Source organism: Aphanomyces invadans (genome assembly GCF_000520115.1).
Source record: "Aphanomyces invadans strain NJM9701 unplaced genomic scaffold supercont1.9, whole genome shotgun sequence".
NCBI classification, from domain to species: Eukaryota; Oomycota; class Saprolegniomycetes; order Saprolegniales; family Verrucalvaceae; genus Aphanomyces; species Aphanomyces invadans.
The window spans coordinates 1286884-1309580 of NW_008580154.1; the positions used below are offsets into that span (position 1 = coordinate 1286884).

Genomic DNA, 22697 nt, shown 5'->3' on the forward strand with positions numbered 1-22697 from the left:
TTGTTCTTAAAGAGCCGCACATGAGCTTTCTTGCCGTATTTGAAGGGTGGACGTCCTTTACGACGTGTTGGCACCTCATCGTGGACGTCAGCCATGGTTGTCGATTGACGAGTCAAAAGGCACCGACCATGCTTTTGGCGGCAAAAAATCCAGCGAAAACCTGCGCCCTCTATAAATTAATATTTCATTAGATGGTGGGTGGAAATATGTATTATAAGAGGCATTATGTGGGGGAGGAAAAGAGGAACACCTTTATATTCTATATTCAATAACCTTTTGGGGTGTCTAAAACTAAAAGGATGTCTAAAACTATATACAATTCACGGTACATGTTCAAGCCACCACCGCCGCCGCTGGCGCCGGCGGCCATGGCGAGCGACGAACTGATCCGCCTTCGCATCGAAAATGCGATGTTGATGTCTCAGTTAAGAATACAGCGTCAGGAAAATGCACGTCTGCGTGAGGAGCTCAAGAATGCACACGGATACACCGCTACGTTGGACTTTGGTAGACTGAAACAGCAAGTCGCGGCGGCCAAGAGAGAGCTCGCACGAACGACTGCCAAACTACCACAGAGTCTCCGAGAGCGCAGACTCCTTCGCGACTATCGCTTGTACTTGTCCACGAATCCCCCAGACGACATGCTTGCGATGTGCGCAAAGGCACTAAGAGGCAACCTCAGGCGTGGAATGTTCATCTACGATCTTGTCCTGACCCAGCTCCAGTTCTTCGCGTCGTCATCATCAACCTTTCCAGGTCGTGCATGTACAAAGTTTCCACCAAAGATTGTCCATTGGTGCGAGAGCATGTACATGACGTATGGCCGGCGCGCGTACGAGTTGCTGAGCGGGGAGGCCAAGGCGTCGTCGATTGGCGACAAGCGGAGCCCATCGACTTGGAGCGGTCATATGGTCCTTCCATCTTTGCGCATGATCCAGCGCCGTCTCGCCGCCTTTCGCGCTCAACACGGCTTGTCTTCTGACATTGTCGCCGCCAACTACGTGAGCAACAAGGAATTACTGAAACGCATGGCACCACCCGCGGATACATCGTCGCCTCCAACGACTCAGGAACACCTCTGCTGGGCGGCGGCTCTGGTGGAATCATACATGCAATGCGCCGTCCCGACGGAAGCCATGTACGATGATCTGGACGACATCCTCGCGTTTCTCACTTCGGTCTTGGTGAATGAACCGTCGTTGCTCGACCTCCTTCGTCAACGGCAGCAACGGCAACCGACTGAAAATGTGGAAATTGTGTGGAGGTCCATGTGCGCTTCAGTCCTCCGAATTCTCGAATCTGCCGATGTCGATTCGAGATGACGGTGTTCACAAGTCGTCTGTGCGTTCGACGACAAGTGGCGTTTTTCACGCCTTGTCGTTGCTGGCAAACTTTTTTCAACAACGCAAAACTCGTGCAAGCAATAGTATAAAGTGAAAACAATTTTAACTTAGATGTGCAACGAACTAGGCAGAATCGACGGTTTGAGGGTTTCCTCGACGAGAAAATCGAGGGGGAAAATCACAATGTGGCCTTGAATCGCCTGTAGCGTGGCATGTGCCGTCACTTCCTGCGTCTCTGCGTTCGTGTGGACGTTACCGAGCTGGGCTTCGTTCGGGATGCTGGCGGCAATGGATGGCGACGGGGACAGGACTTCGTCGCCAAAGTCGTAACTGCTGCAGTTGCTACTCTCGCCGTCGTCGTGATACCGTTTGTGACGGAACAACGGCGGCAAATTCATCTCCAACGACTGGATCGACGCGAGCCACGACCGCGGAGGTTCTTTATGCAACGGATCGACGATGGGAGTCGCATTTGACGGGGTCACGTCGGATTCGCTCAGTCGGAGAACTTGTCGGGTCGAACGAGGGTAATCGAGTTCGCTGTCGCTATACCGGGACGCCAGGTGAGGCCGTCTCCGGCTACTACGGTCATCGCTGGACGGCTGCTGCTGCGGCAGCAGGATAGACCGAGGAAAGGCGGAGTGGCGTGCATCGTACATTTCGTGGTATTCGGTCAGGGCGGGCGGCAAGACCAGTGCGGGGGGCTTGAGCTTCTTGCTGCCCCACTGGCGCCACTTGGCGTAGAACGAGTCTTTGTCGTCGTGGTCGCGCAGCACGGGGACCATGTCGATGAACGATCCGTTCAGGACTGGGAGGGTGCTTAGTTTTACGTACTTGCGGCGACGAACTTGTGCCAAGAGGCGATCCGCCATAAAGTGCTGAAACCTGTCTCGTTTGCGGACTCGAGGGGTCGTCGACCGGTGCACGCGCATGTCCTGAAAGATCTTAAAGTTGCGCGCGTAGTACCATCCCTGGTCGTCGGACGAGAGAAGCGGGAAAAGCGGGTCCGGTACCACCACATAGTCGTCGCGATGCACTTTTTCCATTGGGATTGGAATCCCATTCACGTCTGTCCACGGCGCATAGTCTCCTTCCGCTAGCAAGTTGTCGGCGCTCCACGCTGCAAGGCCCCTGAGCGGATTCAGGCGCTGGTTTTCGTAGATTGCGTCCAGTTGGTGCCATTGCGCGTCAAACGAATCGAACGACCGGTACGTGTTGGACGGAGCACACCGAAAGACTTGCTCAAACAGGTCTGTGTTGGCTTGGGCGCGATGGTGTAAAAATTGCCACGTCGCGTCAGAGATCGGATCGAGCACGACCGACGGATCGTCCAGTCCCAAGTGCTCTTGAAAGAGCTGCAAACGCAGACGGGTCGCCAGCGTCCCTTGGTTGGTCGGGCGTCCGTTCATCGTGCCCAGGGTGAACTACCACAAACCCCCATCGTCAGCATGCCCTTCTGTCATATCCGTGAAAGGAGAACGGTACCGTCGAGTCCTCCATGACAACGGCGATTTCCGAGTCGCGGTCGCCGTTCATGCTCCGGTCGTTGATGTTGGCCGAGCCACAGATGACGGTCGTGTCATCAACAATGAGGACCTTCGAGTGGATGTAGATCTGCTCTGTGACACAGCGCCCGTTCGGCATGACTCCGTAGGTTCGAAGGCCCACAAAGAGGACGTAGTCGTGGGGAGTGGACGTGAATTTCGCGAGTGCCCCCATGAGGTTGGTGCGGATCGTTGCGTACTGCCAGTGCATGACTGCATGTAGATGCGTCAGCGACTGCTTGGACTGAACGTTGCCTTCGATGCCCGGGAGGAGAGGCATGACAACGACCACGCGAAACACGTGGTTCTGCCGCACCGCCTCGGCAATGCGATCCACCAACGCTTGAACGACACGGTTCAAAACGACGGCGTCGTGCTCGAGCCCAGAGATGAAAAACTGGTTCTCAATGTACACGTAGTGCTGAGCGGCGCGAATGCAGTCGCAGTACGCCGTGTGGATGCTCGACTCGGTGGGAACTCCGGCAGACCACGATGACACGGATCGTACGACCTGGAGGGAGCACGGCTCGTACGACGGAGGAACGACCGTGGTGGCGTCCGGCATCCACGGGAGGATGCTCTTGGGGAGGTATTTGAACCGGCGCGACCGAAAGCACACGCACCAGTCCGTCCGCAACGAGTTGTCGCGCTTCGAACAGACAAAGTTCCACCGCTCGATGAAGTGAGCAGCGACGTCTTGCACGGGGCCACCGATGATGGAGCAGTGGACGTCATGCCACGGCATGCGCGGGATATGCTCCCGGTCAATGAGGTTCTCTCGTGCGTCGTTGACGCGGACAAAGTCCTTGATGATCGGGTTCGAATAGTCCTTGCCGGGCCACCAGTGGGTCATGCCGTCGAGGCCGGGGTCGGACAAGTGGTGTTCGGGCGTGTCGTACCGGCCAAAAGCAAGGTCAAGGCCACCGACAAACGCCACGTCAAAGTCGACTACGATCACCTTTTCGTGGTGGCTCCAAAACCCAAACGACTGGACTTGAAAGTCGGGGTCCCGCAGGACGCGGATGTTGGGGTGGCATCGCAATTGCTTCATCGCGTAGTACGACCCCAGGTCCATCGCGACTTGGACTTCTTGGTACAGCAAGACATGGATGACCACGCCTTCCTTCGCTTTACAGAGCAAGAGGTCCTTGAGCGACATGCGGCTGGCCGGGTCTTGGCGTTCGAGAAGCAAGTCGGGGCAAATCCACCACCCAGCAATGAAGATGCGGTGTTTGGCGCCGAGGATGGCCTCCCGCATCGCTTTGTACGTGTCTTCTCCGTCCACGTGCCACTTGAGCCACGCTACATCACGATCCGTTGGTGTGAATTGTCAGTGTGGATACAAACCTTGGTCCCGCTTGGGTGAAAACGACAGGAAGCGATGGCGGACGGGTTGGGGCGGCAGATCGACGAGAGCATGGAGCCACTCGTCTCGCCGGACGTGGGCGTGCCAGATCCCGATGAACGACAGCAAGTAGTTGGTGAGCAGCCCCAACGACGATGCGACGAGACTTCCAACCAAGAGTGCTCCGATCATGATCGTATAGTTGGTCAACGTCACCTAGTCGGCAACACCCTCAGCGACAGGTTGCTGGAGCGAGTACGTACGGGTGACACATCCACGGCAAAGTCGCACAGGACCGAACTGTTGTGAATCGTCGAGTTGTCCGTGACAATGTACTCGCCAGCCACACGATCGAAGCGTCCGGTGATTCCAACAAAGGTCGTCGGCGTGTCAAACTGGGGCAGCACGAGCGACGCGGAGGCGCGCAGAGTGGTGTCGGGTCGCATTTCGCCCACGACAGCAATAAACAACGTGTCCTTCTTGGCAAAGTAGTTGTTGAATACACGCGTCGTCAAGATGTCGAACTCTGGACAAATCACCATCACACGACCAACATGAGATGCCAGGAACGACGGCAACTTGGCGTACCGTTGTTATCCATGTAGTCAGACACTTTGTGGAACGTCCCGTCGTCGGGATTTGTTCGCCGCCGAAGTGTCATGATCGTCAGGCCTTCCCTCCTGCGCCGAAACAGCGCCGGCTGCTCCAGAACCTCGAAAGCATACCCGCAAAAGATCGGGTGGTTCAAATCACTCTCGATGGAGGGAGGCACCCGAAAGTTGTCGTCGACGGGACGTTCCGCGACTTGAAACTGGTCCAGTGGCACCGGCTTGTAGTTGAGACCACTCGCGGTGATCGTGATCACGATGAAAAACGACAGCGACAGCGACATGACGGACAAGAGCCGCGTGTAGTAGTGCCCGCAATCGATTTCGACGTACCCGCCCTTGTTGCGCACGGTCAGGCCGCTCGCCATCCACGAAACGCCCTGTCTGTACCCACCTTGAGCCACTTGGAACTGCGTGTCAAACAGGACGACTTCGCTCGGCTCGATATCACTTCGGTGCTTGTAAAACGCGATGCAGTTGGACTTCAGCGCAGCCCACCGCCGGACCGTCCCGAGTCGACGCTCAAAGAATTTGTAGATGAACGCGAGCACGAAGAACACGCCTAAGGCGAACACAATTGCGACGAATAGGTCGGGCGAGTTCTTGCCGGCGATGATGCGACCCGACTGGACAACTTCGTTGACAAAGCTCGGGTGTGCCACGGCCATGACGGCCAGGATCAAGAACGGCCACATGATCAAGAGCATGCTCGCAATGAATGCAATGCGTAGGAAGATGCGATACGAATGCCGATATACCTTTTCCATGCGGTGGCTACAAAACTTTTGGAGCGGGATCTGGTTCGACCCGCTGATCTTCATGTGGACGTATCCCTCTTTGTGCGATAATGTACGCAGGTTGGACTCCAAACGCGATGCGCTGACTTCGAGGAAACTCAGCAGCGCTTCGCATTCGTGCAGCTCGGGAATAGACACGAGCGTCCGCAAGTACCGCTCGACGACGTCCTTGTCATGACATCGCTTCGACGCGCGCTTCTCCCACACGAGAGTCCACGGCATCCACACGGGCACGTGGAGGCGAGACACGAGATACCACATCACGCAAATGTGTAATCGCAGAAGCTCCTTTTGACTGAATTGAATCGTCCACTCGGGCAGCTTCCCGACCTTGACCCGACCACAAAACAGACACGATGGAATGAGCTGCCGCTTTCTCATGATTCGGACTTCGTCGATGCAGAGCACAAAGCGACGAGACGACGGGGACGGCGCATTGTTATAATTGTTGTTGATGTTGCCTGTCAGGAGCGACGTGTGGGACACAGACGACTCGTCTGTCTTTGCTCGGATTCGCGGGTCGGCAAAGTTCGTTCCTTCGAGTTCCAAGTCGAGGTCATACGCCATGGACGACGTTGTGTCGCGAAGTGATGGTACCACCCGCGGCGACTCGTTGGCATGCATGGACTCCATGGCTGCGAGGAACGGCTGCGATATACTACGCGAAGCCGCCGTCAACCTTCCCAATGCTTCCAAGCACCGAAATTTACTTGGCGCCTGGTTGTATTGCTATGCGGACAGGACCAGGTTTTATCCTTTTTATACTTGTTTTTTGTATGCAAGAACCCGCAGATAAAATACTCAAGTTTCGAATTCAGCCGCGGTAACACGTTAAATCAGGCAGAGTGTAGGTATTCATATCAAAATATACAAGTAATGAAGCTACGGAAGCACACGGATTGCGACAAAATTTTAAGAAGTGCGGCACCAAGCGAACGAATTTTCAGAGTTTAACGTCTTTCTGTTGAATTTGGCTAAGCGTGACGATACTACAGGTTTCAGTAACTGAACCCTTCCATACCCACCCACAATTGAAGTCTCCATGCCGCCGCACGCACGACCGCCGCCGCATGATGACGCTATTTGAAGTGTGCTTTGTGGAATCGATAATGAATTAACCCAATAAATGAGTTTAGTCCGACAAGTCCATGTCGTAGAGGTCTTCGTCATCAAAGTCGTTGTCCTGGTCGAGTCCGAGTCGAGCTCGTCTCTCAGCGCGTGCACGAGCATAGGCTTCTTCCTCTTCCTTCTTCTTTTGACGTAACACCTTTCGGCGTTCGCGTTCCTTCAGACCTTCCAACTGCTCGGAGAAATCCTTTTGCTCTTCGTCCTTTTGCTCGGCGAGTTGTTGTTCACTACGAACGACGCAGCATCCGTCATTGCTGATTTCAACATGCAGTTGAATGGCACGCTTACCTGAGAACCAATTCCTCCGATTTGCAGCACTTCGCGCACACGCCTTTTTCCTGTGTCGCAAGGTGGTCAAGGTGGTCAGACGGCTGGTACATGCAGGTAACTTCTTACCTTGGCGCAAGGATCACACAGGACGTGATAAGCTGAGATGATGGTCTTTTGGTGGCACGACGTGCTAAACAAGTGTGCATGAGCTCATCGGCTTCACATGGATCGTTCGACATGCATACCAGGACGCGGGCTGGGTTAAGGGCTTGTATTTGCGATACTTCTTTCGCCACACAATCTGCGCGTGGCAATGCGGGCAGAGACCGTGTATGGGCAAGCCCAAGATGTGCTCAGTCTTCTTCGACTTGGGGTTGTGCTTGAACGCGAATGAGTTCTGGTATTTCGGCGCGCCCTTCTTCAGGTTGCCGCGCTGGGAGCTCATCGCGATTTGGAATGAAAAGAATTGAATGGTACAGGCCCTGGCCAATCAGGTGAAGCCGCGAGTATCCGGATGCCAAGGGCCGGATAATGCGATTATAGCGCCGAATGTCCGTATCCGGATGATCAACCTGGCGACGCCCAGGTTCAGGTCGAAAGAAGCACTACGACGATGACGGACGTGATTCACCTGGAAGGTGCCCGTGTGATGCTGGGCTACGTGGCGTCCTTCCTCTTCGCCATCGTCATGCAAGTGTTCTCCAAGCTCAGTGCGATGAAGCAGCACAAAAAGGACAAAGCCAGTGGTGCGTCCAAGGAACGATTCAACCGGTACACGAGTGACCTCATGCTGGCTGGTGATCGCTCAGTGGGGAACTTTGTCGAGTGGCAAGGCGCCTTCCTCGTGCTCTTTTGGACGAATATCGTGGCTGCGGGGGCAAAAGAAGTCTGGCTTGGCTGGGTTTATGTTGGCATCCGCTTTGCATACCCCATCTTAGCCTACTTGGGAGGCATCAAGCAGAGCGGTGCCCAGCCTCTGATCTTCCTGGCTACTCTACCAGGTTATTACGTGCTGTTCCGCTACATGTACTTGATTTATGTAGCTGTTTACTAAAGGGACAAGTTGTGCCGCGCTAATGCATGGGGATCATAACCTTCTTGTGCATTCTGCCTGAGGTCCTTGAACTAAACATGGCATTTTCTACCTGGCTGACACTGTTATGTTAATGCTGTGTGAAGTGAGCATCGACACATTATTCCGCTCAACCTTCGCTGATGCCATATCCCAAGCAAGACACGATCTTCGTCTTGTCAATGCGATTCTGGTCGGGGACACACGGCACAACTCCCCATGGTCCAAAGCCATGTGCTTGAACGTGCCACTCATCTTCGGCCACACGCCGCCGTCTACAGCGGCTTTGGGTCCTTGGTTTGTCGACACCAAGGGCAACTACAAGCTCCTCACTCGTGTCGGCAACTTGATCTACACGGCTGGTCATATCCCAACGCCGGCAAACGGAGCGTTGATCACGGGCAAGGTTGGCGTCGATCTCACGACGGAACAAGCGTACGATGCCGCGCACGTTGTCGCACTTGCGCTCCTCGCGACTTTGCAAAACGAATTGGGTGACTTGAACAAGATTAAGCAAATCGTCAAGTTGACGGGGTTCGTCAACGCCGTCGATGGCTTCGCTGCCCAACCCACCGAAACGGCGAAAACCTCTACTAACAAATACTCATTTTGGCAGAATCGTAACCGATGAGGAGGCACAAGCGTTGACGTCACGCTGAATGGAGCTTGTGGTGTCGGCGGACGTCGCGCTCGTGATCTTTGGCTACCTCGCGCCACAAGAATTAGTGGCCATGGAGCAGACTTGCAGGAGGTTTCAATTGCTCGTCGTGACAAATCGCATCTGGAAACCTCTGTACAGCGCGCTGTACCCGATCTCTCGTTTCAATCTCCTACGTGGCCGGACGACGTGGAAGCAAGTGTTCGTGGACAAATGCAACCAGCAACTCGGATGGAAGAAAGGGACAGCGCGATGCGTGCTGTCCCAAATTGCCCACACCGATGGGATCAATGCCATTGCTGCGCAAAAGTCCCTTGGTCCCTACGCGAACCTCTTCGCAACATGCTCGTTTGACCGCACAGTAAAGGTCTGGCGCAAACCTACCACAGTCATGTCCGACACAGCGACCTTGTGTACGTTGGCTGGTCACCAGGTAGGTCAATATTCCATCGTCACGAACAGCATCGCTTTACATGCTGCAACATAGAATGCAGTGTGGTCGTTGGCGTGGGGACCATCTCCATCCGATCTGTACAGCGCCTCGTTCGACGGGACCATTCGCCGGTGGGACGTTACCACTGCAGTCAACACACGCGTGCTGTGGGCGAACGCGGATCGATTGCTGTGCATGGTGATCGAGCACGACAACGTGTGGACAGGATCGCTCACCGGACACTTGATTCAATGGACCAATTCGTCGTCGAACCCCGCGATCGGACGCATCCAATGCGTGACTCCGTGTATATCGTCCCTTCAGAAGTACAACCACCTTCTCTACGTCGGCGGTGTCAAGGTATCATCAGGTTTTAGAACTCGACCGACTACTAATTCAAGGTGCCTGTCGTACGTAGCATCTCGAGATCTGGGACGACAGATACCTCGTGGCCCCCGTAGCTCTTTTCAAAGGCCACGAGCAAGCCATCATGTCGATGGCCATGTTCTCATCGGTGCACGTTTGTCTGGTCGTATCGCGACGCTCACGTCCATGTAGGACATCGTGATGACTGTGAGCAAGGATGGCACACTCAAAGGATGGGATGCCACCGGATCCGACCCCACGCCGCTTTTGGACGTGCGCGTGCATAGCGCCGCCGTCCGGTCCATCGCCGTACGTGCCATCTCCTCGTTCCTTTGTCTCGATCTGACGGACTCATGCAGACATGCGACGATCTTGTTGTAACTTCGTCCAACGATTCCACCGTCCGTCTGTGGCAAGCATCGTCCAAGTGGTCGCAAAAGTCGTCGGTTGTCGGTTGTCTCACGAGACTGGATGGGCTCCATGTCCACACCAAGCAAGTCCCGAGCGTCGACATGGACGAATGCCACCTTTACACGGCGTCCTGCGACTCCACCATGACCATCCATGAATACACCATTCCTTAGCGTTTGGTTAGCTACCACTTGCATCCTTCGCAATTGTGCAAGTATCTCTCGCACGCATACTCCGAGAGCCACGACACGGTCGCCATGCCATCTACACACTCACGTACGACGTCGGTATTTGCGTACACAGCGCCCCACAATGAAATATACTTTATAAACAATCGACGCGTGGCTACAACGCCTTGCCTTCCAACGCCTTGGCAGTCATTTCGATGATTTCGGGGACGACGGCGGGTTCCGCCAAGGTCGAGACATCGCCGATAGAGCTGGCTTCGCCGTGAGCGACCTTGCGCAGGATGCGGCGCATGATCTTGCCACTGCGAGTCTTGGGGAGGCCCGACACAAACACAATGACATCGGGCGACGCAAACGCACCGATCACGTGGCGGACTTGCTTGACAAGCTCCTGTTCAATTTGAGGGCTTGCTTCGACGCTGTAGATGAGTGTGACGAAGCAACAGATACCTTCGCCCTTGACGCGGTGGGGCACACCGACGACTGCGGCTTCTGCGACCACGTTGTGCGCGACCAAGGCGCTTTCAACTTCGGCCGTGCCGATACGATGACCGGACGTACACAACACATCGTCAATGCGGCCAGTGATCCAGTAAAACCCGTCGCTGTCACGACGGGCGCCATCGCCCGTGAAGTAATAGCCAGGATGTGGCTTCATGTACACACTCAGGTAGCGAGAGTGGTCGCCGTACACGGTGCGGGCGAGACCGGGCCAAGGGTTCTTGATGCACAAGCGACCTTCAACGTTGTTGCCAAGAACTTCTTCACCTTGGTCGTTTAACAAGGCAAACTCTACGCCAAAATAGGGAAGGCCGCATGACCCTGCCTTCATGGGGGTGGCACCGGGTAAACCCGTGCCCAAGTGCCCGCCAGATTCAGTTTGCCAGTACGTGTCGACAATCATGCATTGCTTCTTGCCAACCACTTCGTAGTACCAACGCCAAGCTTCGGGGTTGATTGGTTCACCGACGCTTCCGAGAATGCGGAGCGAGCTCAAGTCGTACCCGTCGACCTTATTGGCGCCGTGGCTCATAAGCGCACGGATGGCCGTGGGAGCCGTGTAGAATTGAGTAATCTTGTACCGTTGGACAAGGTCCCAGTATCGGCTCGGGTAAGGGTACAGTGGAGTGGACTCAAACATAACGGTGGTGGCGCCGTTCGATAGGGGCCCGTATACAATGTACGAGTGCCCGGTGATCCAACCGCAATCGGCGACGCATGCATACACGTCATCTTCATGCAAATCAAATGTGTACTTGGCCGTCACGTGGGCGTAAGTAAGATACCCGCCCGTGGTGTGAGCGACGCCCTTGGGCTGGCCGGTGGAGCCGGACGTGTACAGGATAAACATGAGGTCTTCAGAGTCCATCCACACAGCGGGGCAGTACGGGCGCATCTTGGGGAGCAATTCGTTCATGTCAACTTCCTTGTCGGAAGTAACGCACGGGGTGGTGGCTCGCTTGAACACAAACACTTTTTCGACAAAGTTCAACCCCTTGATGGCTTCATCGACCGTCTTCTTGAGCTGGAGAGTGCGGCCACCGCGCTTGCCTTCATCGGCAATGAACACCCACTTGGATTTGGCATCAACGATACGGTCACGCAGGGCGTCCGATGAAAAACCGGCAAATACGATGCTGTGCACGGCACCAATACGGGTGCACGCAAGCATGACCATGGCGACTTCGGGAATCATGGGCATGTAAATCGCAACGGTATCACCCTTGCGCACGCCATGGAGAAGCATAGCGTTGGCGATCTTGCATGTTTCAGCGAGCAACTCGTTGTACGAAATGCGGCGATGGACACCTGGTTCATCGCTTTCCCACAAGATGGCAGTCTTTTCGCCGCGCTTTTCAATATGTCGGTCGATACAGTTGGTGCTCACATTCAATTGTCCGCCCATGAACCACGATACGTCGCCGTTTTCGAAGTGACCGTTCTTGGTTTGGTCGAAGTCTCGGAACCACAGGAGGTTTTCGCGCGCCTTTTCCGCCCAGTACTCGTCGGTCTGTTCGGTGGAGCGTTTGTACTCGGATTGGTACGCTTCAAGGCCCTTGATATGGGCATTCGCAGCAACGCGCTCGATGACGTCGTACGTGGTGGGATGATCCTTTGGCGGGTTCGCCATGCTGCTTCAAGTTGCTGCCGGCGAGAGAAAAAAGGGAAGTGATCAATCTTGCGCGACAAGAGGGATCCGGATAACACAAGGTAGGCCTGTGCAATTTTCGGATAATTCATCCACATACAATTCCCAAGTACCGTCGAATGGGGTTAATCATCACCCACCACGTGTTTATCCCTGAGACAAACGTGTGTCGGCATTTCCCTGGAAAAATCATTATGTCGCATCGCGACCCAATTTAACATTTACAATGATTTATCCCTGAGACAAACGTGTATCACCACTTCTCTTGGAAATATCTAAGTGTCACATAGAACGCAAAGAAACACATGACCCATGATATTCCCAGGGACAAGCATGCGCTAGAATTTCCCAGGAAATTCGACCTGCACCCAAATAAACCCGTGTGTAAGCACGATCGTATAGACTGCAGCCCAATGGAAGAGATGACGTGGTCCAATGTGACGAGCGTTATAGGCAGGGTCAGTAGACGAGAGCAGAGGAAACGTGCTTGGTAGCGACTTGCTGTCGCAGTATTCGCCAACTGACTTCACGGCTTGACAAAGGCCAGTATATGGCGGGGATTTTGGAAATTATGTTGCGACAACTTTTGAACGTTGTTGTCAATAAGTCGTGCCAAATGAATTCAACCTGTATGACTTGCTTTGTCGATTGCACATGGTGGACTTGTCTTAAACAACTGCGACCCAATCGCACATTGCAAGAGTAGGTCAATTTTTTGACGAGAAGTGGCGAAAACACGAAATCCCTTCCAGGTAAGTTATCCTGGGCTTTCGCACAAGGGCAGGGTCACGAGCGGTCTGCTTAATACCTAGTCGACAATGTGGCGTTTGAGGGATTGGGGAAGGCTGTGGGGATATGCTGAAGAGAACCCGATTTTGCCCAAGAACGGGGACAAAATCAACATTCACGTTGAAGCGAACTCGCATAGGGATAAACGTGTATTACCCATACGTCATGTATTTGGGGAGGAAAATCTCTGGAACTTCTTCATGACTTCCTGGGGAAATACTCAGCCAGCACGTTGAAAGAGTTGGACGACGACCCAAGGGCGAATCCTTACGTGAACCGACCGCTTCGACCGTCGATGCCCTTCGTCCTCCTTGTACACATTTGCACAATGCCACACGAAATCCAATGGTTCCAAGCAGAGTTCGCCACAGCGGAAGACGCCATTTTGTGCCCCTTACATTCTATGTCGAGCGGAAATTGGACAATGGTGACTGAGTGCGCGCCATCCAGGCAAGGTGACCAAGTGACAACTAAGCCCCTTCCCTGGCGTCCATGACACTGGAATGTTCAGGACGGGGAGTTGGCAAGCGTCAAGATACATATTGGCGAGTCCTCCGGTTTTGCCGCAGGACATGGCCAAGGTGATACAAGATATTCTGTTCCACAAACTTTTGTGGACTCTAGACGTCCTTCATGGTACGTTATTCAAATGGAGTTGCTGGTCCTCAACCTCACGACAATTCTGGAGTAAGCTCTGTCCACATACGAGGGGATTTCCTCAGCATCTCGAAACGTGCCAATGATGGTGGAATTGCATCACACACGAATGGACCATGGCGTGAAATGCAACAAGCAGGCATCGGTATTTCCAACACTTTGTCAAGTTCGCATAGCGATGTTGCATGCCGTTGATTTCGCGACGGGTCGAATTCTTCCCTGACCGATTTGCCAGAATTGCCACTGTCTTCGTCGAGGTCTCCTTCTCAAGCTGCAATACATGCTTGTATGCTGGAACTAGTCGGTGCTTTTGCCTTGCTCATGCATCGAGAATTTGCCACGTCGACCATGTATTTCGTGATGCCACGTCATTGCGGTCTACCAACATTCTCCAAGGCAGGCATACATTTTCACCAGGCTCTGTCAATACTAGTATTAAATTTGATGCCGAGCAAATAATGGTGGCGCCGAAATCCTCCGCGTCGTCCGACACATGTGCCCAACCTGTCCACATCACTGTGCAATCAAAGACGTACGTTGTTGCGTTGGTGGTCAGCATGCAGGTGAAGGCCGCTTGTCCATCCATTGAGTCGCAACGACATCTGCACAGGAGGTTTCAAGAAAGACGTTATTTTATCCAATCAAAACGCCAATGGGGCACAGGGTAGCCGACGTCGCAGCTGTCGAGGAAAACAAGAGCGTTTAATTGGACAAAATTGAATTTATTCATGGAGTTCACCAATCATGTTATTCTGTCAAGGTGATGATGCGACGATAAAAACATCCCCAGGAATGAGTCAGGCACGATTCGACATTTTTCGAACTCGCGACGGCCGCGCGCTACGAAGTACCGTAGCACTCGCAGCATGGAAGTGAGAACAATCTCGCCAATGACGCGGGAACGACGCGCGTCATCAAGCACAGTCCCCACGAAGCGCCAGAAGAATGTCCATGACGACAACGGCAACACGGTCGAGGCGATTGAGGTGCCTCGTCGTCGGAAACGTGATGTGCTCAAGCAAGTGTCGATGCGGTTGTTTCTCAGCGCCCAAGGCTATACCACCGACGTCCTGCGAAACATTTTTAACCAAGCAGAAGAAGTCGAGACGGCATCACCCGTGTCTGTGACCGAGGCCTCATCCACCGAGTGGAAACCCCGTAAGCACTTGTGGCTCCCGAAAACCCAGGACGATGCAAACATCAACCTTACGCACGGTACACCCATTTATCGTTTTTCGTAACTTACTTCTTCGTTTAGAAAATGGAGGCTCCTCCAGCGACAAGAAGCACTTTTTGCTGTCTCGATTCACAGACCCGACGTCCTACTTCTACAAGTATCACGACGCCCATATTGCCCCTCGCAAAGCAGTAGTCGTGCTCGTGAGTCTGTCGTGGCTGAAACCCCACGAAGAGATCGTGAGTTGGGAGCGTGTGCATGGCCTCAAGAACGCCACACTCAAGTGGGACGCGTACACGGAACCCTTGCTCGTCGACATCAAGACTGGTGCGATCCTTGACGGCCATCATCGCTACACCGTCGGACTGCAGCTTGATCTAAAGCAACTCCCGTGCGTCTTGATCGACTATTTGGGCGACGATTTTATCACGGTGGACGTTTGGCCCGACTGTGGCCGGTCGTCGCTGACAAAACAACAAGTGATTGACATGGCCATGTCGCCGAATGTGTTTCCACCTAAAACGAGTCGCCATCGGTTCACTGAGTCCCTTCCACCTATTTCGATCCCCTTATCTGCGCTGCGAGTCGAGCCGACCGAAGGCACCTTGGGCTACGAGTGCGTGCTCGAATTTTTCAAGTCATTTGTCTTTATAATCTATCGTTTTTGTAGGTGTCCGGCGGTGCAGCTAGCCCACACCGAAGTCGCGAGCCTCCCGGATCCCGTCCCATCCACCAACAGCGTCGTGGCCATGCCGCCCCGTCGTTTCAGCAAGCGTCAGTTTGTGCTGCAAACGTCGCTGGCACTCTTGGGCGGGGCGTCCGATTTGGCGACGACCGTCGTTCGTTCGTTGTTTCGCCACCGCATCCGAGAAATCGAGCGGCGGCCGTCCCACGGTGCAACCACGTTGGACTTGGTCACGCGGCCCGCGAAAAAAGACCCAAACCGTAGCGTCGCATTCGACGCTATCCGCGCGAACGACCCAACCTCGTCCTTTTCGCGCATCAAGGGCCGCATGGCTCAGACACTCGAAGACATTATGGACTCTGGGAACACCTACCGAAAGTTCTTTGCCTCGCGAATCACAGATCCGACGTCGTACTTTTACAAGTACCGCCTCGAAGCAGAGAAAGAACGGTCGCCGAAGCGCCAAAAAGTCGTGCTCGTACTCGTATCGTGGTTGAAAGCTCACGAAGCCATTGTGAGTGCCTCTCGCGTCGACGGTCTCCGCCGTGCCACTGTCAAGTGGGACGCGTACCTCGAGCCGTTGCTAGTGGATCGCAAAACCGGTGCGATTCTCGATGGCCATCATCGGTACACAGTTGCAGTCCAGCTGGGCCTCCTTACAGTTCCTGCGGTGCTTGTCGACTACTTGGAAGACAATTCCATCACCGTCGATGTCTGGCCAGAATGCGGCAGGGATTCGTTGACAAAGGAGGAAGTGATTGCCATGGCGCTATCGGACGACGTGTTCCCACCCAAAACGTCGCGCCATGCCTTCTCAGACAACTTGCCGCCCATCAAGATCGCTCTGGACAAACTGCGCCAGCCTTACTTCACCGACGCTCAATGAAACGGAGTCGTCCAAGCATTTAAATATATCCTCGTCGATTGGTTTGTTTGACGTGAGGTGCTTGGAGGGGTCCAAGGGACTGACCGACAGCTCGAGGCACTCTTCTTGCCGAACAACATGGCAACCAACCAGTCGTGTGTACGTGTGAGGAGGTGCGAGCGTGCGCTGAGAGGCGCCGTGCCACCCTTCCCCAACGACCTCACCAGCTCGGACTGGCATCGACCGAATGCAGCGATATAGCGGTCGCCCAAATTTCTGAATTCTCAACCGTACACATTGACGACGGCGCGACCACGACCACGAATTTATCCATATGATATCATGCAAAAGATCGTCGTGACAGGGCATCGGATCTTTACAAACTTCAAGTAAACGCCGTGGTAGCGTTCAAAACGTGCCAATGCATAGACGCCATGTATTCGCATCATTCCGATGTTAACTCGTCTCACGCCGAGCGAGGTCCGAATCATGTGCTGCATCGACAACGGGGAATTCTTCCCACTGCATGGCTATAGAGCAGATCCGTATGGTACTTGTGATCACACATTAACCTGAGCCAGCGTCAGAGCACTCCAGGCGGTGCTGTGACGGCCACACCTGTTCTGTGGCAACAATCATTTCATTGTATAGCATTGAATGCCATACATATGAACAGCGGCCGTCGCGTCATTATTCTAGTTTTAATAAGCAACTTTGCCGGCCTTCGAAACTCGAATTATCGACACACCAAAATTAGGAAATTTGACGAATGGGAATTGTCCAGTTCCAGACTCCGTCGTATTGCTTGCGTACTTCATTGAAATATGGGGGTTTCAAAGGATTTTTCCCCATAATTCCCTCGTATTTCCTTGGTTCCCCGTTGCTGGGTGATTCCGTCGGCCAATCATGAGCGCTGCATTATCCGGATAAATGCATGTGGTACCGGATACTTACGATTACTGACATGGAATTTGTTGCGCATGGGACGGACCCCGACACCATTTCGGCATTCTCCGCCATGGCGATCGATCAGCTGGTGCGCCAGCCATCATTGGACGGCGTTGTCGAGCGAAGGCGAAGCCTGTCATCTGGATCCAACGGCTCGAACGACAAGGACTTTGTGGTACCGCCAAGTGCGCCAACACCATCGTCTCGCCTGAGCAAAAAGCAGCGAGGCAAGGAATATACTCCCGACAGATGCAAGCTTTGCTTGCGGCATTTCTCCCGCCTCTTGCAGTGCAAACAGTGCTGCAACTGCAAAAAACTTGTGTGCGCCCTCTGTGTCCTAAAGATCCCCATGTTCCACTCGGAGAAATCCAAGCTGGGCAAGCACGCTCTGCACGCCCGATTGTGTGCGAGCTGCTACGACACCAACATCTTGAACCAATCGAGTAACTCAGACTCGTCCGAGAACGACGGAGATAGCACTGCACTGGACAGCTCAGATGAAAACGGCACATTCATCCTTGTTGACGAGTCCGAACCTTCGACAGACAGCGGCGGATCGCCTCGCGAAAGTCATACGGAGTTGTGGTTGTCTCTCTTCACAGCAGCGCTCCTGTTTGGCACATCCCTTCTCGAAGACCTCGAATATATGCATCGCGCCGGTGCGATGGCTCTTTTGTACGTCCTGTTCATGCTAATCCACCCGGCGTGGAGTCGACATGGAGCGTCATCCGACAAGCCATCGCAGTTGCAAGGCCCCATCCGACGAACTTCGTCCACGAGCAATGCGTCCGACGACCTGTCAACTGGCAGCCCAGCAGAGACCACCGTCGTTCCGCTCACCATCGACGACTACCGGCAGCGCAAGACAGAATTGATGGCGAGGTTTGAGGAACTCAAGGTGTCCACTGCCTGGGTCAAGAACGAGGCCAAGTCGAAGGGCGCGGTATCTCTATTTGAGATCGACTGTGGCGACGCTCAGCCGATTTTCAAAGCGGTGCGGGGCACGATGCGATATTTCTTGACGTCCGCCGTGTAGGAAGCGTTCATTGCGGACGTCGCCGCCGAAGACATGCTCAAGTTTCTCTCAAGCGCGGATCCAGCCGTCCGCAAGAAGTGGGACACGGGCATGGCTGCCAACGAAATCGTCGACACGATCGCGTTGGACGACTCGACGACGGCGTACGTCGTGCACAACACGCAAAAGCCCCACGGGTTTGGGCTTGTGAGCTCCCGCGACTTTGTGCTGCTCGCGTTCCAGCACGGCACGGCGCTTGCGTTTGTGCAGGGGGTGATCGACCGACCCGACATTCCCGTCAAAGCGGGCGTCATGCGCGGAAAGGTCCACTTCATCTCGTTTGAATTTGAGCCGACCACGTCTGCGGATGGCACGTCCACTGGGTTTCGCATGACGTATATCAACCACGTCGACATTGGCGGAAGCGTGCCCAAGTCTCTCGTGGCGAACGGAACGGCCGACAATATGGTCAAGATGATGAACATGTGCATGGCGTCCAAGAAGAAGTGGTTCTCGTGAAGATGGACATTTGAGTGTGTGTTGATGTGTTGAACTTTCATTCACGTCGAATCGTTTCTAGTCGGTAGGAGAAGGGAACTGGGTCGTGCCATCCACGCCCATCGCCGTCGGTTGAGCAGACTGAGGCTGCGCAGTACTCGTGGTCGGGGCACACGATGTGAGGACGATGGTGGGACCGCACGAAGGTTTATCCGCTACGTGGGTACGACAACAGTTGCAGTGAAAGCATGCCGTTTGCGTACTCGAGCGCCATTACCACGATCGTCGTCAGGGCTGTCGTCGAGGTCTACCGAATCGGACGACATGGTCCCGAGACTCACGTGCGACCTCTCGGTGCAGCTTGGACTGCTGCTGATGCTTGACTCGGAGCTGCTACTACTGCTGGAACAAGACGAGCTGGTACTTGTACTCCTCGATCGGTGCCTCCTGCGGCCTCGACGGCGAGAGCCCGTGGATCTCGTTGAAGAAGCAGACGATTCATCTGCATCACGGCAGTGAATTTCATGATGCCAAGATGGAAATGAAAACGCTACCAGATAAGGCTGTGTTGTTCACGGACGACGCGGATGGCGGGGACTCTACGACGAACGGTTCGCCGCCTTCACCGGCGTGGCAATCCTCGATGCTGTGGGGAGCGTCATCGGACGACGAGCGGCGTAACAAACTTTGGTCTGGACCCGAGTCTTCCGGTGGCACTTGCACCAACGGACTGCGCATCGCCAGGTTTGCCATGACCACTTGGCAAATTTGGTCGGTGAGTTGTCGAGCTATTGCGTGGACGTAGTCGCTCGTTCGAGCGTTGTCAGGTTGCTCTGGAGGCGGCAGTGGTGGAGTTGTCCGAATAGACGGCACGACGACAGTCCGTGGTTGCGCGCCTTCATGGAGGTTGAGATGGTTGTTGGAGAAGTCGTCCATCAGGATGTCCTCGATGTAGTCGGTGGCACGCAGCCCATCATGCGACGGATGTGTATTGCGCTGGAGAGAGTCGACTGGCTCGTTCAGAATGAAGTCCATGTGGAGGTTTGGGACTTGCTTGGATGCAGTCGGATCTGTTGCCGCCTCGACCCGATATTGGCTGTCACGTGGCTCGATGTACGTTGCAGGGTGTGGCTCCGTCTGCCATTCCATCGCTTCGTCGTCGTGAAGTTGGGGAGGCCGTGCTGGTGTGTTTGTGGCATGAGTGGTGTCGATGGAGGACGTGGCGGAGATGCCTGGCATCAACAGAGACGAATGCACTGGGCCCGGTTTGCCTTGACTTGTGGACCTCAACACGTGATCGACGACTTGGGACGACAGCTGCCGCACCAGGTCGAGCCTGGAAGGTCGCAACGGGGGTGGGTCGTAAAGACAACGTCGCGCGGAGCTCTGCACCTCCACATCTATCGCCTCGTGTGCTCCGTACGCCACTCGTACGATTGAATCCATCGCCTCGCCATGTTGAGAGAGTGGCCATGCAGTCACAGGTAGCGGTGGGGCTGCTTTGTCGGGACTCGCGGCGGCTCGCACGACGACGTTGCACACGTGTTCAGACTGTTGACGTACTATGGCCAGTCTCGCTTGAGCGGTCGGCGCGAGGGTTTCTTCAGCGTTTGGCGGGTCGTTGCTGCTTCCCTTTGCGTTCGCGCCATCAGAAGCGTGTTCTGCCTCTAGACAGGACGTGGCGCTGCCAATTTCATCATCCGGTGCTGTCCTGGTCGCTTCGGCAGAGGCACTTCGCCGGCGCTCTCTCATACGCTCCTCCTTCTTTGCCAGGAGCTTGGACCTGGCACTAGACGGTGGCTCGACCTGCATTTCGTCACTGGCGGCGATGGTTTTGGCGAGTTCAAGATTTGCCTGCAGTTTGGCAACCGGCGTCGGTAGGCCGACGTCGTCCGGTGACAACGTCGTTGCTCGTGCACTTGCGTCGTGTTTCAATGTCAACGTGGCATCGCAGGTACGATCGCATAGGGCATCCATCCGAGGTTGCGGAGATGAAGGAGGGATCGTCGGCGGCTGCCGACGTGTGTGGCAGGTTACAGTAGTGTCTCCTGGCGCTGCTCTCTTCACGAATCCAGCCGTCTACATACGCCGTCACGTTCACAGCCGGCCAAGCGGGGACTGACCTTTGGACGGTGTGGCAAAGACGACGAAGGCGGACGCGTCGCGTCGTATGGCGACTGAATCGTCACGATGGTCGTCGGGTGCCCCTGGAAAGGAGAGACATGCTTGTTCCAAGGAGATTTGGCGGTGGCGGGACGTTGGTGGTGGGGGGATTTCGGCAACGTCGGGGCTTCAAGCGCCCGAGGGTCTCGCTGGAGCACGGGCGCGTACGTGATATTTCGTGGTGCAAACATGGACGTCATGGGATTCGCGACGACGGGCGTCGGTTTGGGCTACGATATCATGTCAAGGTTAGGTTGCCGTCAGAGATGAGTGTGCGTGCCTTGGTCGATGGGCCAGGTTTGGTGGGTTGGGGCTTTTTGGGAGGCGACAAGTCTATCGCGATGTCGACATGGTGGCTCTGGAGCCGTTTGAGCAAGGCAGGCCAGAGTGTGCTCGACCGCCATCGATCTTGTTTGTCGTGGGGGGTGGGGGGCACGAGTTGGGGAGATGGGCACTTCTTGGGCGTAGGTGACAGCGGACCCTCCTTCAGCGCCATCGAGAACGACTGCAATGCCCGCCCCATTGTTTTCGTCCCTTGGTGGTCTTTTCCAAAGCATGCGACACTGACCTCGTACGCCTTGCGGTATGCTTGTAGTGCGTTCGACGCCTGGACATTGATTCCGTCACGAGCTGCACAAACGCAGCACGTCGCACCTCGTCCAAGTGCTCGAGTTCCGCGCCGTAGTTGTGTAATGCTAGAGCAAGCTTCGATGCGACGTGGTCTCGAACTGCAATGTCCTGGGCGGCCGACTCGAGCTTGGTCCACACAACGAGGGCTTCAAACAGCATGGACGCCTACAGCGCATCGCAAAGCGTCACTCATGACGCCGCAAACTCCAGGGGCATCATCATGTACCGCATGTTGAGCGTTTACGGCGGAGGCAGCATGTTCGTCAACACTGGCAAAGAAGTCGGCGATCTGCATGTGGGCCATGGCAATGGACGTGCGGTGTCGAAGCAACCGCTCTCGGCTGGACTTGTCTACACGTGCAGCAAGAACAAAGTCAAGGCACCTGCATGCGAGGACTGTACCTGTGGCCAGGACGTCGAAGAGGCTGTACTCGATCGCCATGGCGTCGTACACGAATTTCATCGTTTCGTCGACGGCGTCTGCCAATCGACGTGTCAGGGACATTCAAGAAGGACATGACCTTTCTTACGTATGCGCCGACTCACACCCCCAAGTTGCTTGGCTACGCGGAGACGCAGCTCGAGCCATGAGAGGTGGTCGGGGTCGTGCGGTTGGCAGTGGCTCCATGACTTGCTGTGGAGGTCGAGCAGCACCTTTGTTTTCTCGAGCAGCGCCATCGCCGGCATGTCGTCCTCTAACACACCAATCCAGACATCGCGTGCACTCCATCATGGCGGATTCGTTCGTACTGGCTTTGACGCTCCACATCGCATGCGAGCACGACAATTCGACAAAGTGGCCACACACTTGCACAAGTTGCTGCACGTGTAAGTTGTTGTCGTTTTTCGTTTGCAGCTGGACCTCTCGCTCAAGCAACGCCAGCAACGAGTCCACGCACGCACGTCGGTGGGTCTCTTCCATGCACGCACCTAAGCTGTGGTGATTCGTCGTGACGCC

General features: G+C 54.9%; 10 protein-coding genes across 10 annotated transcripts; 5 read left to right on the forward strand and 5 right to left on the reverse strand.

The window, feature by feature from the left end:
• Positions 1 to 329: 329 nt before the first annotated feature.
• Positions 330 to 1462, forward strand: H310_05570 (hypothetical protein; the record flags this gene model as incomplete). Its single annotated transcript, XM_008870313.1, has 1 exon — positions 330 to 1462. One exon carries the CDS (start codon positions 330 to 332, stop codon positions 1320 to 1322), a length of 993 nt encoding a protein of 330 aa, XP_008868535.1. The 3' UTR covers positions 1323 to 1462.
• Positions 1420 to 6354, reverse strand: H310_05571 (hypothetical protein). The gene is made up of 5 exons (XM_008870314.1): positions 4821 to 6354; positions 4496 to 4758; positions 4235 to 4448; positions 2829 to 4189; positions 1420 to 2767 (listed from the first exon to the last, which is right to left on the reverse strand). Exons 1-5 carry the CDS (start codon positions 6268 to 6270, stop codon positions 1451 to 1453), a joined length of 4605 nt encoding a protein of 1534 aa, XP_008868536.1. The 5' UTR covers positions 6271 to 6354; the 3' UTR covers positions 1420 to 1450.
• A 372-nt stretch (positions 6355 to 6726) lies between these two features.
• H310_05572 (hypothetical protein) lies at positions 6727 to 7486 on the reverse strand. Its single transcript, XM_008870315.1, has 4 exons — positions 7281 to 7486; positions 7162 to 7225; positions 7054 to 7103; positions 6727 to 6992 (listed from the first exon to the last, which is right to left on the reverse strand). The coding sequence occupies exons 1-4, from the start codon at positions 7478 to 7480 to the stop codon at positions 6770 to 6772; spliced, it is 537 nt and encodes a 178-aa protein (XP_008868537.1). The 5' UTR covers positions 7481 to 7486; the 3' UTR covers positions 6727 to 6769.
• Positions 7487 to 7607: 121 nt separating this feature from the next.
• On the forward strand, positions 7608 to 8332 carry H310_05573 (hypothetical protein). Its single transcript, XM_008870316.1, has one exon. The coding sequence runs from the start codon at positions 7649 to 7651 to the stop codon at positions 8087 to 8089; it is 441 nt and encodes a 146-aa protein (XP_008868538.1). The 5' UTR covers positions 7608 to 7648; the 3' UTR covers positions 8090 to 8332.
• Positions 8333 to 8339: 7 nt separating this feature from the next.
• Positions 8340 to 8738, forward strand: H310_05574 (hypothetical protein; the record flags this gene model as incomplete). Its single annotated transcript, XM_008870317.1, has 1 exon — positions 8340 to 8738. One exon carries the CDS (start codon positions 8340 to 8342, stop codon positions 8736 to 8738), a length of 399 nt encoding a protein of 132 aa, XP_008868539.1.
• Positions 8739 to 8766: 28 nt separating this feature from the next.
• Positions 8767 to 10148, forward strand: H310_05575 (hypothetical protein; the record flags this gene model as incomplete). The annotated part of the gene is made up of 5 exons (XM_008870318.1): positions 8767 to 9198; positions 9253 to 9558; positions 9617 to 9712; positions 9757 to 9873; positions 9924 to 10148. 5 exons carry the CDS (start codon positions 8767 to 8769, stop codon positions 10146 to 10148), a joined length of 1176 nt encoding a protein of 391 aa, XP_008868540.1.
• H310_05576 (acetate-CoA ligase) lies at positions 10122 to 12319 on the reverse strand. The gene has a single exon (XM_008870319.1). It carries the CDS (start codon positions 12292 to 12294, stop codon positions 10321 to 10323), a length of 1974 nt encoding a protein of 657 aa, XP_008868541.1. The 5' UTR covers positions 12295 to 12319; the 3' UTR covers positions 10122 to 10320.
• A 2255-nt stretch (positions 12320 to 14574) lies between these two features.
• H310_05577 (hypothetical protein) lies at positions 14575 to 16749 on the forward strand. The gene is made up of 3 exons (XM_008870320.1): positions 14575 to 14973; positions 15017 to 15551; positions 15606 to 16749. The coding sequence occupies exons 1-3, from the start codon at positions 14625 to 14627 to the stop codon at positions 16504 to 16506; spliced, it is 1785 nt and encodes a 594-aa protein (XP_008868542.1). The 5' UTR covers positions 14575 to 14624; the 3' UTR covers positions 16507 to 16749.
• A 1659-nt stretch (positions 16750 to 18408) lies between these two features.
• H310_05578 (hypothetical protein) lies at positions 18409 to 19008 on the reverse strand (the record flags this gene model as incomplete). Its single annotated transcript, XM_008870321.1, has 1 exon — positions 18409 to 19008. The coding sequence occupies one exon, from the start codon at positions 19006 to 19008 to the stop codon at positions 18409 to 18411; it is 600 nt and encodes a 199-aa protein (XP_008868543.1).
• Positions 19009 to 19024: 16 nt separating this feature from the next.
• H310_05579 (hypothetical protein) lies at positions 19025 to 22661 on the reverse strand (the record flags this gene model as incomplete). The annotated part of the gene is made up of 10 exons (XM_008870322.1): positions 19025 to 19161; positions 19224 to 19448; positions 19501 to 21025; positions 21070 to 21339; positions 21390 to 21716; positions 21764 to 21904; positions 21966 to 22090; positions 22142 to 22219; positions 22270 to 22434; positions 22490 to 22661. The coding sequence occupies 10 exons, from the start codon at positions 22659 to 22661 to the stop codon at positions 19025 to 19027; spliced, it is 3165 nt and encodes a 1054-aa protein (XP_008868544.1).
• Positions 22662 to 22697: the final 36 nt, after the last annotated feature.